This window comes from Calliopsis andreniformis, chromosome 5 (genome assembly GCF_051401765.1).
Source record: "Calliopsis andreniformis isolate RMS-2024a chromosome 5, iyCalAndr_principal, whole genome shotgun sequence".
In the NCBI taxonomy this organism is placed as follows: domain Eukaryota; kingdom Metazoa; phylum Arthropoda; class Insecta; order Hymenoptera; family Andrenidae; genus Calliopsis; species Calliopsis andreniformis.
In genome coordinates this window covers 13,584,807-13,597,726 of record NC_135066.1, presented here as the reverse complement: position 1 = coordinate 13,597,726, position 12,920 = coordinate 13,584,807, and the positions used below count along the sequence as shown (strand labels likewise).

General features: G+C 35.5%; 1 protein-coding gene and 1 non-coding gene across 2 annotated transcripts in view; both read left to right on the top strand.

The window, feature by feature from the left end:
- The window catches only part of Nrx-1 (neurexin 1), a 370,027-nt gene that overhangs the window by 345,568 nt on the left and 11,539 nt on the right, over positions 1–12,920 (top strand). Inside the window, exons 22-24 of the mRNA XM_076377439.1 lie at positions 5,832–6,073; positions 6,519–6,636; positions 12,381–12,554. Coding sequence (XP_076233554.1) covers positions 5,832–6,073; positions 6,519–6,636; positions 12,381–12,554 — 534 coding nt within the window. The remainder of the gene's footprint in view (positions 1–5,831; positions 6,074–6,518; positions 6,637–12,380; positions 12,555–12,920) is intronic.
- LOC143180009 (U6atac minor spliceosomal RNA) lies at positions 7,298–7,405 on the top strand. The gene has a single exon (XR_013002067.1). It is a non-coding gene; the product is annotated as a U6atac minor spliceosomal RNA (small nuclear RNA).

Here is a 12,920-nt window from a genome sequence, read left to right as displayed (position 1 = left end):
CGTGAGAATCCAAGCGACTTCAGGGGAAACGGATTCCCAGGTCGACTAGGAGACCAGATGGGCATAGCTGGTCGGAAGTTGGTAACTTTTACCCCTTGCGCGCCTTTTTCGAAGCTCCAAACATGGAATCATAGAAAGACTAGTCGTGGAGGAGACTTTGCAATTAAATTTGTTGCCTTATTAGGAAATTATTTCTGTCTGTTATCAAATTATATATAGTGGTTTTAAATTGGAAACGTTGAAATTGTAAAGGTTTCATTAATTATGTTGTTCTTTCATTTTGTACGTACTTGTTTATTATTGGCAATTCTGATTTATACAATAAAGCTTCTGTTTCCCAAGAACGAAGCTTTAGAAATTCATGTACGTATAACATACTGGTTTCAATTTCGGTTATACTCGTGGTTTCATTATTTCATATTTACTAAATTTTATAAATATTAGCAATATCGGCTTTGAAACTGATCATTCTGTTTTCTACCTGAGTGCAATTGTTTTTCATAGTTTTATTAAAGCTGAAAAATTCAATTTAGTGCTTTAGAAATGTAGTTTTAACCGACTTTTAAAGCAATTATTTTATACCTGCTTTGAACAGGATATACTAACTTTTATTCCAAATATAGAAAAACTGGTTAAGAGTCTAAGCTAATTATTTAACTATCCTTATTGGCTCTCAGTGTTAACCATACGTCGGTTCGTCCATTACTGACAAACTCTACTTATTCATAGGCCACTGTAGATATAGATAACAAATCAGCCCTGGTCTCATGATCGATTGAAAGAATACATTGCAACGATTGAATTTTCTAAATCGAATATAAAATTTTAATTTTGACCTTAATATAAAATTACTTTCCTCAGTTTAATTAACTGGTGAATCAAGTAAATGATGCTGAATATTGGATGTTAAATAAGAGCAATAATCTTCTTTATTTGTTACAATAAAAATAAAAATTAAATAATATAATTAAGAATATTACTACCTATTTCAAAGAATTTCATTCGTACTCAATCAGAAAAATAAGTTATTAATATTCTTATCATGCAAACATGGCAAATACCGACTACAGAACATGTGGATCTCGTATGTGACGTAAGGAAGGTTAGGGATGATCTTAGCGACGTGTTTAGAAGCATCAGGCGAACATATCGAAGTGGTAGCTCTCCTAAACCAGTCGAGCTCGTACTAGGAACAGCCTTGAATTGTCAAGGTCATTCTGAACCAACCAGACGAGCCTGTAACCTGTAGCTATAGCGACGATAACGGGTTCCTTGCTCTTTCACTATACTATACCTACCACTTCACGCTTACTACACTATTCCATTGATACGTCTACGAGAACGTAATAGTGAAACTCTGTTATATTGGAAAATTTTGTTCTTTAATAGAAATTTATTTCTTTGCTTTTTTAAAAAGTAGAAATTTGAATTATACAATTTTACAATTATGTGCAAAAATAATTATGTGTAAAAAAATAGGACTTAAAGAATAACTTTTGAAAGTTTCAAGAAAGATGGAGAATAAAGATTTAAAATATTGTAATATGATATCTATGTATTGCCTGTAAATAGAATTTTAACAAATACCACTAAATAACAATAGTGTGTATAAAAATCGTGTTTTAGTTAATAGATTGCTTATCAGTATTAGCACCACTGAATATTAATGTTGTGTCGTTAAAAATCATGATTTAAAAACTACTTAGAAAGTGATAGTTTGTTGAGAAGTGCACAGTGGTGTCTATTATTTTAATTTTAATGATATTATTAGTTTAATGAGTCCTGTAAAAGTATCATCCCAAATTCAAGACAATATTTCGAAGATAGAACGCGTGTTTATATGCTCCATTCTCATCTTGCATGTAAATGGTAGGTTTCACTGCTTGGGAATAAATGTTCTCCATACTGTAGGTACATATTCTGACAACGTAAGTACTTACGATGGCATCCCTAGTTCTCACGGTAAAACTGATATAAAACAAAACAGTTTCCAAACTAAAGGATGATTCATCCGTATTGAAAAGTGTAAAGGTTGTTTTCATCCGTATTTCATCCAAAGTGAATTGTAGTCTAAATTCACTTTACTTAATAAACTTTAGTAGAAGAGTTTAGAAGAGTTTACACTCTTCACCGTAGATGAATTATTTGCGATGATCACCTAAACTGAAAAGTCTAAATTCGCCTTGAACCTTCCATGTCGATAATCACTCCTCAATTTCGATTATTCACCCTGTCTTTATGTTCCTACTTACGTTATTTAATAGCTTCAAGTTCACTCTAAAGTCAAAAGTCTGACATGAAGGCAGATAAACAGAATTATTTGTTGAGCTTTGAAACGTGTCACAGGAAAAGTGATACTTGCAGCTTATTTATTAAAATTGGGGAAGTGAAGGCCATGGTTACGAGACGATTTGAGGACCCGAAGGCGGAGTCAAAAGATTAGGCAGCCTGAGCCTTCTGTTTGACTTCTTGCCTCCTGATACATTTTAGCCGAATGCGCCACTTGCCTAAATGGCCGAAGGCGATACCTTAACCCACTTTCGGGGTCCACCACCTCCATGTCCTCTATACTCTCCTGTCAGTTTACTTATTAATTTAGATTATGTCGCACAAGAGCTAATTGCCACAAAACGTTGATGGCCAATATTTCTCGTCTTCCATGCGATACTTGAAACTCAATTAGATTAAAATTTCAATTCTAATATCTCCTATCATTTAACTGTAAATAAAAATTACTATTTTGTCGAAACAAAATATTTATAATAAATATAAGTAAATCATGATTTTTTGGACGACGAGGTACATTTTTCCTATATTATATAATAATTCAGAAACAGCAATATTTGTAGTTGTTCCATTGTTGAAGCGAATGGGCGATATGTAAAATGTAAAACAAAATTAGCAGTACAAGCAAATATAAAAAAAATCGTTATTTGGAAACCCCTAATACATTTATATAATAAATAATAATTAACTTTTCATCAAAATGGAAAGGTCCATCGATTCTAATATATATTTCAGTTCAATGTAGTAAAAAAATAAAAAATAAAAATTACAGTGCACCAAACTGAAAGCTCCAAAATGTAAAATAGCAACATTACCCATAAAAAGGCAGCAGCAACTGATATCGATATATATTTAACACTACGCTACGAAATTTACGTATAAAATTCAAGCCACTGGTCATGAAGGTCAAGCATTGGACGAAAGAGAGGTTTGGCTGCCTAAAATCTCGCGCCTGGGACGGGCACGATGCCCGAACGCACCCACGACACTCCTGTTCTCCTAGTAAAGTGATACAGTTTATTGGACTTCTTCAGATCGGAATGCGGCGTAAATGACACAGTTATCTCTCTTGAGGAACACCTGTCGCACGATCGACAATATTGCATCACTCGTCTCCCTGTTTGAACTGAGAAATAATTCACAAACAGGTGTGGGATAAGACGCGCGCTACGCTGAACACATGTGCCCCTGCTGGCGTCCATCGTGAAGCTGGCCGCCAAACGACCAACTGTATTTTTATACTACTCTGGTAGACTCACTATGCCTGGCCGACAAGTGTCTGACAATGAGAGAAAACACTGATCGACGGAAGTCGCGTCACATTTGACTTGATACCGCCATTTTTTAGAGATACGTAAATACTAGCTTTACTTTTATAGGTTAGAAACATATTGATAGTACATATTATTTATGAAAAAATAGAAGAGATTGCACAGTGAAACGAGTGGAGAAGATGGAAAATAAAAATCTCTTCAGCAGAAAGCAGAAAGCCATATAGAATGTAGAATATATGGCTTATAAATATTTTCTATACGTTTTTGTACTACATGTGTGCTTGTATTTACATGATTCATTTTATTATACGAAATGACGTCCACTTTATGAGCTTTCTAAATTGGGAAAACTCGAATATGCGATAACGATGTACCTGTCATTTACAGCGTATTATGAAACGCCTATTTTGTGATATCGACGGGAAATGAAATTGCAGTACTCCAATGATGGCGGCACAATTGACGTCATGTGTAAAGGATCCGTAGATACGTACAGAATTCTGCTTTTCATAGTACAGACGTAATGGGAACAGGAGCTGTTTTAATTTCCTGTTAAACAGATCTGTAATTTATATTACAGTAACCTAAATATCGTAAAAGAGGTAAAGAATGCTGTAAAAGGAAAATAAATTTTCTGTTTGAAAATATATCGATTTACACATCCTCACTATCTGACGTTTCTTACAAGTTCTTCCTGTGTACTTAAGAGTCTTGCAGTTTAAATCACTGAACTATAGAGGCAACCTCGATTCTTCGAGGTGCAAGAGGAAATAGTAAAAATGGAGAGCATAGGCAACAGTGTCACTTCGTCGTGCCTAAAATGGCACCGAGCTATCCTCCTTGCAGTTTCTGTGAGCCTGGTAGATCTGTCAGCCAGGCCCATTTTTTCTCGGTTCGCCGAAAATTATTACCCATTCTCGGGCTACACAATGCCACCTGCTCCCTTCCAGGTCTTCATCCCTGACATTGGGGAACTACGCACTGCTTGTTGCTTTCCTATTACCAGGTGGTATTTAACTCGCCCATGGCTGGTCACGTGAGAGTACCTGCTCCTACGCACATTCAATCTTGTTGCATCGTGTCCCCAAGTTTCTAGTCGCCTAATAAAAAAATGGCCGTATTATCGATCTCTACCAATCGATTTTATCGCCTGCTTATTGTTGTATAGTGCTAACCAACGAATGTAGGGAACCTCCAGGAGTACCATGTTGGCCTGATCGGTGTTCCCCGTTAATATACATATTCGAAAAGTCACTATGTAACTTATAGTGGTGATCAGATGAAAATTTTAAAATACAGCCTTATGCATGGATGCGTGAAAATAACGTAAATATTGTATTTTATTAAGCAACTTTGCTCGTATCGATCGGGAAAATGTATCTTTCTTGGAAAATATCTTTATTTACTAGGATATAAATAATATGAGCTACTTCCATCATGAAATTGCAGAGCTTTCACTACTATTTCAAATTTTAAATTGTGTTTATCACTACTGAATCTTAAGAAATTACAGTTTAGGTTTTCAATTTCTAATTAGAGCATTTGTTGCATTATTAATAGAGTTGTTAAAAAATTGTCCTAAACGATATTATGATAATCACTCTTAAAACCTATAAAACATGATAGGATTTCCTTTCTAAAATCTATATTCATGAGCTGTACTATTCGACAGAGAAAGTATCCTTAATAGGTTTGCTTGTAATCCAAGCAGCGTGCACCATTCACGAAGGGCAGAGTGAACCCTAAAGAATTCCACTTGTATCATGTTTGCCTGCTCTCAAAACTAACCAAATTTAGACCCTACGAAGGCAAAGGGCTTGAATCAGACCTGTAGGCAAGAAGTAGGGGACTTTAAGTAGGGACTGTGTACCTTAGCTCCCATCTTCTTTTAAAATACACGGGCCTGGTGGACTGGCCATTGGTTAGTAGTGCTATATAGACCTACTGATTCCTGTTTACCTGATCAGTGGTCAAACGAAAACATTTGTTACCCGTGAAAACGGTATGAACTCTTCCTTTGACTCCTTCCCTGAATGCAGGAATACACAAATATTTATAATTTATACAGAAGCACACTATAGAAATTATTTACAAATTGCAGCTGAATATACTTTAGCAATTTGTACTTATGACTTGTCACAATTGTATAAGTAAATTAAAATTGTACAAAAACTAGTGGTTATCAGTGACACATTAATAAACTCTAGACTCTAAACTATAACTACGACTAGTAAATAAAATAGTCCCAACACTACTTGTTATTGTTTACAGGTCGCCAGTTGAAAGTGTTCAATAGTCAATCAACTATTCAGGTCGGTGGTCGATGGAACCGCAATAAAGGAAGAGTGGAAAGACCATTTTTAGGCGTAATAGCTGGCCTTGTGGTAAACGGAGCACGTATTTTAGAACTTGCTGCATCAAAAGATGGAAGAGTAACAACCACAGGAGATGTTCAATTGTTACCTGCTGGGAGTCTTTTGGATCGTGCTGCACCCTTTCAAAGAATGCAACAGGTGAAATACGAACAGAACACCTCAATTTTAGTATGAGAAAATGTTTTAGGTTCTTTCTTCGTTTTTATTATTTCTTTTCGTTTTTCTATGTATACACAGTATCTCTATTTTACTATTTACTTAATATCATAATATCTTCGTAAAAACTGAGTTTATGCTCGTAGCCCTCTAGCGGTAGACGTACTAACAACGTACGGTCAGTCATCGATTTTTCTATCCATACAATTGTGCATGAATTTAACAAATAGTTAAAAGCAGTATGGATAAATAAAATTAAAATAACTAATGTTTTCTAAAAACATACATATACATACTTAATGTTCGCCAATTTTCGACTGTATTCGTAGATAGATCCAAAAGTCATATAAATAAAAACTTTTATTTCGAGTCACGCTACGCATCATCGTCCTAGTCTTCGAGAAATTTAAATGCATTCTTTTTGCAGACGCCAGCGTCTGGATTTCCAGGCGTCATGGATGACCTCATATTTTCCGGCGCTGGAAGTGGTTGCACTGCCGACGATGAGGACGAAGAATGCACGCCAATCTACGAGCCTGGTTCCGGTAAGTGTAAGTAACATTTCCGAGGGTGTAAGTAATTCCTTCTGCATGCCTACTCGCGAAGGAATTTCTTATACACACCTCCTTTCGCGCGTTGCACGTATGGAGATTTTACGTGCACGTTTCTGTGTGAAATTTTTCTAAAAATCGTTCGAAATTAATTACACCATATTTTTGTATTTAAAAGCAAAAAGAGGTAATAATTGAAGGGATATATCAGTGACAAGGGAGACATCAGACTGAATATAAATTATTTTCTGAATGAAAATATGTGTAAATAAAACCGCATGCATTTTGTATCTAATAATTTTCATTTTAATATTGCTAAAATTTTGATGGATAAATACTGCATTTGTAATTTTACAACTTACAGTAATGTTTAAACTTTAACCATTTTTTATGTACGTATGTAGAGTGCATAAATGCATCGATTTACATGTACGTATATAATATAGTATTACAAAATATGTGAAAATTGATATATGTGAGTTAGAAATTTGAAGCCTATACTATTCGATAGATCATTTTATTTCGAACAAAAAATGTCTTTACGAAATTTTTATTAGACTAATCGTGTTAGAGTTATTCGAGAAAAACTTCTTTCTCGCAAGTGGTCGTTCAACGAGTGATTCGTATATAAGAGCATCGAGCGCGACATCGAGTTGTGTAGTATGAAAGGAGAGACGTTTAGCACTCCCCTAGACAAGGATGGAAACACACATAAATTGGTAAGGCACTGCCGTCCTTTGGCGGCTCTTACCACATTTTTTTTTTCAATGCATCCAAACAAGTTGCCTTTTTCATTTTTAATATTTCATTACATATTTAATTATAACACAAATATAAATAATGAACGTCAAGTTTTAATTAAATTAATGTAAAAAAAGAGATATGTTTTGCCTCCAAGCAAGATTAATTTTATGAAAATTATTTACATATACGTATTTAATACATTCGTATTGTGTCATTTTTCAGATGAGTGACATTAAATCTCATCTAATCGTAAAATGTAACACAGTCTGTATTTCAGTGACAATGTTTGAAAGCTCAAAATCGAATTTTCATTCCTTGCATTAAATAATTTCATTCTTTATTATTAACAGAACATAATATTCAAGCAAATAATGCACGAATACTACCGTTATTATTCAGTCGTTGCAAGAAAGGACAAATTAATTTTCTCCCGTGACCTGAAAAGCTGAATTGAATAGAAATTATTTTACATGCATATTGTACACATGTGTCGACAATTTCATTTTATAAATTTGAAATGAGACGGCGCGCGTTATTAAAAACAGTTTATTAGTCTTTAATAAGTAACAATGGAGTATTAAAACCGATTCGACGAATAATTTCAACTTCGATTCCAAACTTTCAGCAGTACCTAGAGAACAACTTCAGTATACATTCAAATACAGAAATATTGATAAGTTGCACCAAAGTCTCAATCCTAGCTTGCGTTTTAACTTAAATGGACTGTTTATTCGATTGATTACATGCTCGATAAAAATGAACAAGCATTCACAATTCCTAAAGCTGCAGAAGTTGAAAATAGTAGCCGCTTATTTGAATGAATAATTGGAACCTTTTCATTGAATATGAAATAAAATATGATACTATACATCTACTTATGTGTTACATATATAGTTGGACATCTTACAGACATAGTAACACAAACTATGCATAAAAATGGTTCTACATTTTTCAACGAAGCTTGTGATTGGTGCAACTGGCGGTAAACTTATATATTTCAGAGTACACAGAAAAAAATATTAAGTTAAAATTATTGAAGCCTGTATAGAATTGAAAAGTATTCTAACAGATCTGAGTTGTAGATTTAACAAAGCTGCTCTTACTACAGTCAAACTAACTTTCTTAATTTTACAAAGATCTATAACAAATGGCAAAAGAAAGTAGATCATGTTCCTTTGCAGCGTATATTTGGGTTACCAATTCTTTTATTTTATCTTCAATTGGAATTTATTATTAGAGTTTATTTGATCTGATAAAAGTCTACCTTGGTTAAATCTATTCAGAAGATTATTGCAAGATATGTATGCCAATTTTTTCCATGTAGAAGATATTTTTATTGGGTGTACCTATATACATATTTCATAGTGCTAGGGAGTTAGGGACACATCAAACTCATGCACGCACAATCGCGTATCGCATGTGGCATGCCACCTTTTCGTCTTCATGCTTGCCCGGTTGTATCTTCGATTCATTTGCATATTTAGGATCCCCGACGCCCCTCCTTTCTCTTCCCGTGAACCTCCTCGCCTGGTCTGGCAGCCGGCTCGAAAATCTTCTCCAACTGACTAAAAACTGAATTAATACGATCCCTTTAATAGGCTGACGCGCGTCCACACGATTAAGCGAGCTATCGCCGAGTGGGCAGTTGGCTATTTCGGACGTGACATTTCAGCTCTCGTTCTTGAGATAAAAGATAAGATGAGGAGAACTGGTAGTATGGTGATTCTTCTATTACACGTATAGTATCTCATTCTGTGTTACGTCATACGTGTATATAAATATAAACGTACATATGTACATATACATATATGTATATATACACCTATACATATATATACCTGGTTTCTACGAGATGCTGTCAGTTGTCACTCGTATGACTATAGCAGATCCTTTTACTGAAATGACAATAGAAATTCAATTTTTATAGGAAGTGGTATTTATGAATTAATTATGACTTCCCCTAGGAACAGGATATCCATAATTTAGTATAATCAATTTAATGTAATTCTTATGAGAGGAGAGTAGTGAATTACATAATATGAACTTAAGAGAAATTATTAAATAGCTTTGATGTGAAATAGTTTTATGCAAAAGTTACGAGTTCAGAGCACTTTGATAACGAAATTTTACTATACTTAGGGGGCGCTCACCTAGATCTTTCTAGAACAATCTGTATTATCCAAAGTAAAAAATTTAGAAGTTCAGCAACAGATTCATATTTGATACGATATCATTTTCATAATATGAATATTAAATGTTCACTCTTATGACCTGTTTCGTTTATAAAATTACTATATGTTGCGCATAATAGGCCATTATTCAACAAAGCAAATTGTATTGTTCTAAGTCAGGCATGGTTTAGGTAAGATTCAAAATGGTGCACGTTCACGCACGAGAATTTACATACGTCATTATGTCCATTAGTAATGCAATAATTTCAATATTGTTAAGTCTTACGTAAATTTTCCATTTGTTTAATAATACTAATGTCTCAAAATGAAAATGTAATATAACACTATTATTCTCGTATTACATTTACATTACAAGTGAAAAATTCTTAATTTACTAAATAGAATTTATCCATTTCCTGTCCCCAGTGGTGACTCGTATTCTGTTACGATTAATGGATAAGGCAGTAATAGTGCTTAAAGACTACAAGGGCTGTAGGAGGTCACATTTATAGAACATCCTTTTGCACTTTCACTAAATATAGAAATAACTAGAGCGTCGATAAACATCCCCAATTATTGCGTAACATTCTAGAATTCTTTTTCAATCAATACCTGTTTTTTTCCAATAATATTATTATTATTGGACTTTATAGTTGCAATGAATTTTTTTTATTAATAATACCTATTGTGAGTTCATTAAAACATATATTTATATAAACAAATACATGGAATGAAGTAGTAGATATAGAGTAACATTTATAGTTAAAGTTTACTTACATCCACATATGCTGATGATTAAGGCTTAGAAGTATACACGATACTCGATGATTACAGAATCAATATGTAACACAATATCCACCTTTTTTTTAATACTCAAGGTCACTTCAAAGCCAACTTGTCCCTAGTTATTTATTTTCCATTGACGCCAGTTAATATTAATTTATAGTCACGCAGATGATACCATCCATTAAACGTGAGAAAAATATTCTTTTTCACAAAATAAGCAAGTGTCTTCTTTCAAAATATTGCTGAAAGTCGCATTGCAACTATTCAGACCATTCTTTCTTTATTCAACGTAATCTACTATCACCACCTGCCACTTTAACGCTTCAATCCGATTGCAAATCATCCCCAGTAATTTTCAAAATAGACGTACCCCGTATAATAAACATTTCCACAAACGCGAATAACCAGTGTTCGATTAATAAAATATTCCCACCACAGAATCTCCAAAATGAATCAATATACTTCAATTAAATCAACCTCCTAACAAATATCAATCAGGGGACAAACGGTCGGACCGATGCGACTTCGACAAAATGGAAAATCAACCAGATTGCCATCGAAATTGAATTCAAAGCGAAACGAAACCATGTACGAGGTATATCACGACCCCTGGACAAAACGTTCCAATCAAACCTGCATTCTATCTCCATTATCGTCCCCCTCCTCGTCCCCCTCCACTCTTCCCTCGCAATAACCACATTTTCGTTTCGCGTTACATCGATGATGACGCAAACGCTGGAAACCGCGCAATCATACGAAAATTATGCGAGTGTCTCGCGGCACGGTGCAGGCAATAATTTTCAATAAACACGATCCTCCCTTGTCGCAGACGACGTAATAACAGCGAACGTAGTAGCAGCAAGGTCACTGACTCTGCATCCTCAACTTTTCAGAGAAAGTGCTTCGGTCACAGCTCTCTTCTAGAACGAGGAACAGAGTTTAATAAGTAACGTAGTACACGTTCCAAATAGAGGGATCGATAGTCCTTGATCTACAGTGGTGGACAAAGGAAAGTTTAGGAAGTAAGAAAAATGAAGGATATTGTTATAAAAAGAAATCTGTGGAGTACATTTTTAGATATGTTGTGTAAAGTCAGGCCTGGATTAAGGTGAGGCTGAGGGAAGGGGCTGGGGTGGCGGGAGGGGGGCTATAACCCTGGGCCTCACCCTTTAAGGGTCCTCATTTTTCCACGTACTGGAATAAATTTCTACAAATACTTGAGGAAATAATTATTTTCGATTTTTTAATAATGTTTGGCTTTGGGGCTGTGGGGCTTTGGAGTTTACTCTGGTCCAAGGATTAAAAATAGTTATGCTTTATAAAATCCTCTCAAAAAGTACAGAATATTTTAGTATAGTATCACAGCCAGTTGCACAGCCTCAGGGTTCGCAAAACCTGTACTTACAACGCCCTGTATAAAGTGAGGAGATGTTCCGAAATAAACGAATTTTTAGTTACTTAGTATAAAATACATTTTTCTTTAAGTATATTTAAATATTTAATATAGAAATTATTAGTACCAATGTGAACAAAAATACAAGGGTAATTTTAAGTTGTATCAGTCACTACAAATATTAACCCTGGAAAAGTACAGTTGTCTCAGACTGCAATAAGACACATCGAGTCCTCCAAAAGATCAATTTTTACACATTTTGAATACATAAAAACTGCGAAAGTCCACTGAAATACCTTCAAGTGTATATTACAAGGTTATGAAATTCAAATGTTAAAAAAATATACATAACATTTATATTTCGAATCATACTGCAGTACCAGGAATTAGTATCTCGCTGGGTCCATAAAAGGCCCCAGTGTGCCATTCCAGAGTTAGAGTACTCGTCGATAAAATTCGAAACGAGAACTAATAATACCGAGCAGCACTGTGCGCCTCGTATTTTAATTTTGCAAACCATTCCGTAGATTCCAAATCGAACAAAGGGAGCAATTTAATATCAACCCCCTAGGCGCAGAAAACAGCAATTCCCCTTTTATGTGCATTCAAGGGCCTTCAATAATCGCGATCCTCTTTGTTCGCAGACGACATAATAACGCCAGTGTACGTCGCGCCGACGAGGTCACCGACGACGCTGAGGCCGAAGCATCGCAAGGAGAACATCCAGGAGCGTCCTTCCTGCGACGACGAGGAGGACTGCGAGGACGGGTCTGGCGAGCCCGTCACCACCCAGGAAATCTTCGTCACGTCGGCGACGGGTCCGTTCCCCTTTCTCTTTGCTTTCAGCCACTCGATTTTCACGAGTTCCCTCGCGACGTTCTGGTATTGATCTTCCGTGCACGGTTTCCTGTTCGTTCGCTTCCTAGTACACGCTCGACGTTCGTGCAGACAGCGTGCTTCCAAGGGTTGCATAGTTCACTGGGGCAGGGCGTTCTTCAGGGAGATAAATTGAAAAATCTTTTCGAAGACAAGGGGATGAGGGTCCCCTACCTGCGTGGCGACCCTGTTTCTTTGGGGAAGCTGGAAGAGTCAAGCCCCTCTGAAAAGAATTTTTGCGGGAGTGCATTTTAATTTCGTCGTCCCTGAGGGTTCTCTTAGATCGTCTCTGAAAGTCGATTTTAGTA